Consider the following 6,000-nt stretch of genomic DNA (forward strand, 5'->3'; position numbering starts at 1 on the left):
TAAAGGAAACTATGATTGCGGTCGTGCAGATTTTCTCCTTTTTCAAAAAACGGATGAAACTGTTTTGGGACTTGTGTCATCGCCCGCCTTAGTGCTGTCGACTTATGTCGACAGTTCAAAGATCCAGTTACCGATGTTGTTCGTATGCCTTTTGTCTACGCCAGGCAACGATTCAAATGCACGTCGGTATGTGCAGGAATAAGTGAAAGCTTCACTGTCCTTAATGATGTTTGCCTCTGATTCTGACTGTCTTCAGGTCTAAACCAGCCTAAAAATGTGTAAAATATGAGAGAATTGCATGAGGGCCTATGGAGCAGAGCCGTGTAGTTGTCGGACCCTTGTCAGATCTGGCCGATGCTACGCGGTGATTCGCGGGGCTTATAATAATAATAATAATAATAATAATAATAATAATAATGTACACTTTTTTGGGGAAATTCTTCAATTACTTAATATCTTTATTATATTGCAATTTTGACAAAGTACACCAAAGAGCTGATTTCTCAGAAGAAAAAGGTAATTCAGTTTTAGATAGATAGTGATGTCAGAAAGACGAGAGAGACTGTCTTAACGATACAATTTTAACGAATACCATGATCCAGGTATGTGTGTGTGCCTTTATGAAAGAGATAAATGGGGGGGGGGGGGGGGGGGGGGGGGGGGGGGGGGGGGGGTCAGTTGGCTTTAATAGATAGTTGGGCCAGCTGTACCAATTCCTTCCTCTGGGAAACCCGATTGGTCACATTGATCAAAAGAGCAGCAGAACAATGGGCAATAGCCCACTGGAACCACTTCCACGGACCACACGGGTGGTGCAGACATGATAGATGGGCAACGTGTAGGAAGCTGGCCGAATGAATTCATTGATCCCCAAAATAAGTGCATTGTTAAAAGAAGGAGAAGAAAGATATGTTAGACTAGATTTTGCTGTGCATGCGTGGCTTGGTTTTAAAAGTGGGAACACAAACGTATAAAGCAGCATGTATCCGATGACCGTCCACTGATGACGAATGTAAATGATGACATGTGTCCTAAGTTGAGAGAGAGAGACACAGCTGCCTTTGTCACACCGTGCTGCCGACTGTTGTGGTCTCTTTTTAACATGTTCAATTCCTCACAGATGTGGTTGTTCACTTTTAAGGCATATTCCCTATCATGGCCATTAAACCTGTGTAATGGCGCCAAGATGTTCCCGGAGACGGGAGGCATATAGGAAATACAATTTTAAAAAGCTTGCTGTGTTCCAGTGGGACATTCTCAACACTGAAATACTTCAAATATGCATTTTGCAAAAACAAACACATGCAACAACGTGTAGCTGTTGTTGCATGGAAACAAATGGCGAGTGGGGAAAAACAAGACAGAGCAAAGAAAGGTCAAATAAAGTTGTGATCTTTTAATCTGAAATGCGCAGCATACAGTCTTGAAAAGAACACGGTAATTGGAGCAACTTTTTTTCCGTTTTTTAACAAGCCTCTCCTCTTTTTTTTGCACTGGGAGTAATGGAGAACGTCTGGATGCATTTGTAGGCTTCCTCTGTTTTCATCGCTTTCCTGCTGAGACAATCTCTATATAGCAAACAGACCATATATCTTTCAAACAGCCAGACTCGTAAAAAGACAGGAAAGGCACTGGTCCTAATCCACACTTTAATGAGCAGAAATGGAAGTAATGATATCCAGGGAATAATCTTTCGCCTCGCCAATTGACACCAATAACCCGTGGCCGGCCTAATGCCCCGGTTGTGACACGTCGTGCTGTAGGAAGAAAAGAAAAAAATCTCTCCGGGGGTTGTTTTTTTTCTTCCCACAGGCAATTATTAAGAATGATGACTCTTTAACAATAGCTGGATCAGAGAGCTCAACTCTGTCATCATGAGTGAATCCTATTATACGGCGGGCATAATGCCCGCTTGTGAAAACAAGAGAGAGAGAGAGGACGGGCATCTTGTAGCGCTGGAAAACAAAGCTCGTTTGAGGCGTCTCGCCACCCCCTTTTGCGTCAGCTCACGAGCCTCAATTCGTTTTCTCCTCTGCGAGTAAATGCCCGGCTTATTAATGTGGTTCGGCCACGCAGAGAAATGACACCCAGGGGGTTAAGTCCGAATATTAGGATTATATTCATTTCTGCGATTTACATTTAGGCCAAATGAGTATACAGACGTCGTGAATTTGTACAGCTTTATTTTTGTCGTCACACAAGCAGTTAAATGTCTCCATGCGTATACACATTTATGGATCTATATCAGAGGAGTTTGGAGAATATCTTGATGGGATGAAGATGCTAACTTTAGGCCAACCTCCCCCTTCCAAATACCTAGGTAGCTTGCAATTTGGGCAATGAACACTTTGAGGAGTGGCAGCTTGCCACCCCCCTCTGTCGCACTTCGGAGCATCATAAGGCCACAGAGAATTGCTTTTGTCACGTAGCCATTTAGAGAAAACAAGGACAACACATGTGACATTTGCACAACAAACAAAAAAAGAGGACCATCCAGTTTGGTTCGGGATTCATGCAGGTTATAATTTGATTGACTTTAAACATGCATGTAAAATGTATTTGACCAAGAAATACATGTATTGACATACACTTCTGGATTTCAGTGTTACTCTTGCTCTGAGAAAACAACTTATAAAACAGATATTTATCTTGGCATAACCCCCCAGAAAGCATAGCAGGTTGAACAAAAACCAAAAGGTTCAGAACATCGTCTTTCTTTTCACGAGGCTCACGCCTTAACCAGTTAGAGAAACTGCTGAATGAAACAATGTCGCTGGTGTTTCAGAATCATCTGTATCTTATCATTGGTGGGAGGGAAAAAAAAAAGAAGAAAAAAAAAATCCCCTAAACAGAAAAACGTGGAGAGCCAGACTTTTCTTTTCAAAGAGCCTCCAAGAGCGGCTGTTGTCTTTGAGGAGGGAGGGGAGGTTGCTTTCAGCAGCCTCGGCCCAGGACTGGTTCTCATCATTTTGACAATAAAACTCAAGCAGTTGAAACAAAGCGACGGTTTCACGAAAAAAGAAGAAGAAAAAGAAAGAGGGAAAAAAATGAGGGGGCTATGAGATTTCCGCTGGTCTGCACTGAATTGTCTGTCTTCCCCCCCCCCACCCCTTCAAATCCAACAGCCAAAGAGGAGCAGAGGGGTGATTTTAGGAAAGCTTTGGAGGCTTAATTCCTCTGTGGCACCCTGGGGCTGAAGGACGCAGGGACCAAAGGCTTTGAAATAGTTCAAAGATGAATGAGTGATTGTGCTTCAAATTCCCAGAAGTTTGTTATGGTCAGGGTTTTATTGCAGCATTTTGTAGCTTTCATTTTTTTTTTTTTTTTTTTTTTTACAAGCTGACACGGAGTCAGATCTCTGATTAGAAAACAATACCTAGATGATTTCAGGCACTTGCTATCGCTTTTTGTGTGAACATGAGGGGCCGCATGCATGAAAATAAAGAACTGTCGATCAAAGAACTCCCTGTGCAACATTCATGTCCATTTGATTCGCATTTAGATATTCTCTATTAAAAGAGCGCGTTAGTTGTGTAATGAGTGCATGCTTTAAACAACGAGGCCGACTGATAATTAACACAATTGTATGTATATATTTACAGACAAATCTGTACACTTTTTACATTTCTGCTACTGATGGAATGCAATAGAAAAGAGTCAGGAGAGGCGAACGTCCCCTCACACGTCAGCGCTCGAGGAGACCTGCGATAACCTGGGGTCGGAGTCCGTCTCGAAGCGGTAGTGGTAGCTCTCGCACAACTCCCTGCAGGCGTCCCGCAGGTCGTAGATGCGCTTCTTGATGCCCTTGCGGTTGAGATAAAGCACAAAGAGGAAGACGAGGCCGATGAAGCCCAGGACGACACCCAGGAAGACGTAAGAGGTGTGCAGAGCGAGGTCGGCCCCCGCACCCCACTGGTCGCATCCCAGCGTCAACGAGCCCACAGCCAGCATGGATGTGTTCCTCATGCCGGCTGGGAAAGCGCACACGAGGCCCTCGGCGTCACTAATGCGTCCCTGTGACCTGTTGAGCCACAGAGCAAAAGGTTCGATTCCACACGAACACGTGAAGGGGTTTTCCCCCAGCAGGAGATCAGCTCTGGGCAGGGAGTCCAGCTCTCGCAGACCCTCCTCGGGCACCGTCTTGAAGGCGTTGAGGGTCAGGTCGAGCTCCTCCAGACGCTCCAAACCCGAGAAGGTGGAGTTGTGGACGGCCACTAGGGAGTTGTTGGAGAGCTGGAGCCGCTGCAGGCTGCTCAGGTGGGAGAAGATCCGCGAGGGTAAATAGATGAGGCCGTTGTGAGAAAGGTCCAGTCGCTTCAGGGTGCCCAGGGAGCTCCAGCGGAGGGACGTGGCCAGGTCCATCACCGACGAGTGGTTGTAGAGGGCTCGGCTCAGGTTCAGCTCCCGCAGAGACTGGTTCTGCATGGTGAAGGCCTCGGGGTGAATGACCGCCAGCTGGTTGTTGCTCAGATCCAGGGAGCGAAGGCTGCGCAGGCCAGAAAAGGAGTGCGACTCCACCTCGGAAATCCTGGATTTGAGGAGATCCACGAGACAATCAATTCACACTTTCACATCACATAGAAGAGCAAGAAAGTGTGTGGGGGGATATTTCCAGACATAAAAAACAGGACTAATTAAATCTGAGATCAAAGCTATATTTTAAATCAATACACTTTGAAAGTCTGTTTCAAGTGATTCCAAAATGATGAAATCTGCTAAGCTGCAGTATTTGATGAGGATCAACAATGAGGATCAACTGACGACTGAAACAGTATTTTTTTTGTTGTTGCTATTAAGGCAAACTGTTCTAGCTTAGAGGAAACATTTGTTTTGGATTGCCCGCTGTTCCTACCTGTTATTGCTCAGAGAGAGGTTGGTCACATTGTCCAGCCCTCTAAACGACTCCGGGCCGATTCGACCGATTTGATTCCCGGTGATGAACAGGTTCCGGGTGTATCCGGGGATCCCGCTCGGGATGCTCCGCAGGTCTCTGGAGACGCACTTCACGGTGTGAGCCGCCTCGGAGCACTCGCAGCGCGGAGGGCACGACGCGTAAACGGAGGCGAGCAGCGCGCAGAAAACAAGTCGCTGCGCCAAATCCAGCATGTTGGGAGGTGAAACGTGTGCGGGTCCGAGTGCGCCGAGCAAGGAAGGAAAGGAAAGGAAAGGAAAGGGAAGGAGAGGAAAGGAAAGGAGAAACGCACGAAGAGAACGATCAGCTCCTCCAAGACATCGGTATCAGCCGTTGCCCCGGCTGGGAATGCGCTTCAACTTTGCATCTCTGCAGAAAGTGTGTCCGGGAGGCAGGCTCGGATTTCCATGAGAACAAAACCGGGGGTCGCGCTGATCAGAGGGGGCTTGTTTGATCCTTTGCTGTGTGGCGAAGCGGGGCGTCGCTTCTTCTCCAACAAAGAAGTTAAAAGGACACATCGCCCGGTGTGCGATGATATGCGGGGAGGGGCTTCTCTCCTGCCTGCTCCCCCGACCCGGATCCACGAGATCTTCCTCTGCGCCTCGAGTGGGCCCGGAACACGAGAGAGAGAGAGAGAGAGAGAGAGAGAGACAGAGACAGAGACAGAGACAGAGAGAGAGAGAGAGAGAGAGAGAGAGAGAGAGAGAGAGAGAGAGAGAGAGAGAGAGACAGAGAGACAGAGAGAGAGAGAGAGACAGAGACAGAGACAGAGACAGAGAGAGAGACAGAGACAGAGAGAGAGAGAGAGACAGAGAGAGAGAGAGACAGAGACAGAGACAGAGACAGAGAGAGAGAGAGACAGAGAGAGAGAAAGTGGTGCTCAACAAGTACGCACGCCAAAAAAAAAAATGATCACGTGGCGCTGGGTCAACATTGCAGTGTCTTTTACACATGAGCTTTTTATATGGAAATCTTGGGATTAAAAAATATATTATCATTGTTAAGCAGGACAAAAACACCAAACTATTGCAAGCATTCTGGGTTTATTAACATAAATGTGACATAAAATGCTTCTAAATGCTTTCTTT

At 46.5% G+C, this 6,000-nt stretch overlaps 1 protein-coding gene across 1 annotated transcript; it reads right to left on the minus strand.

The window, feature by feature from the left end:
* Positions 1 to 3,678: 3,678 nt before the first annotated feature.
* Positions 3,679 to 5,392, minus strand: tpbga (trophoblast glycoprotein a). The gene is made up of 2 exons (XM_034545588.1): positions 4,853 to 5,392; positions 3,679 to 4,528 (listed from the first exon to the last, which is right to left on the minus strand). Exons 1-2 carry the CDS (start codon positions 5,104 to 5,106, stop codon positions 3,679 to 3,681), a joined length of 1,104 nt encoding a protein of 367 aa, XP_034401479.1. The 5' UTR covers positions 5,107 to 5,392.
* Between the last annotated feature and the right edge of the window lie 608 nt (positions 5,393 to 6,000).

This window comes from Cyclopterus lumpus, chromosome 11 (assembly GCF_009769545.1).
Source record: "Cyclopterus lumpus isolate fCycLum1 chromosome 11, fCycLum1.pri, whole genome shotgun sequence".
Classification (NCBI taxonomy): Eukaryota; Metazoa; Chordata; class Actinopteri; order Perciformes; family Cyclopteridae; genus Cyclopterus; species Cyclopterus lumpus.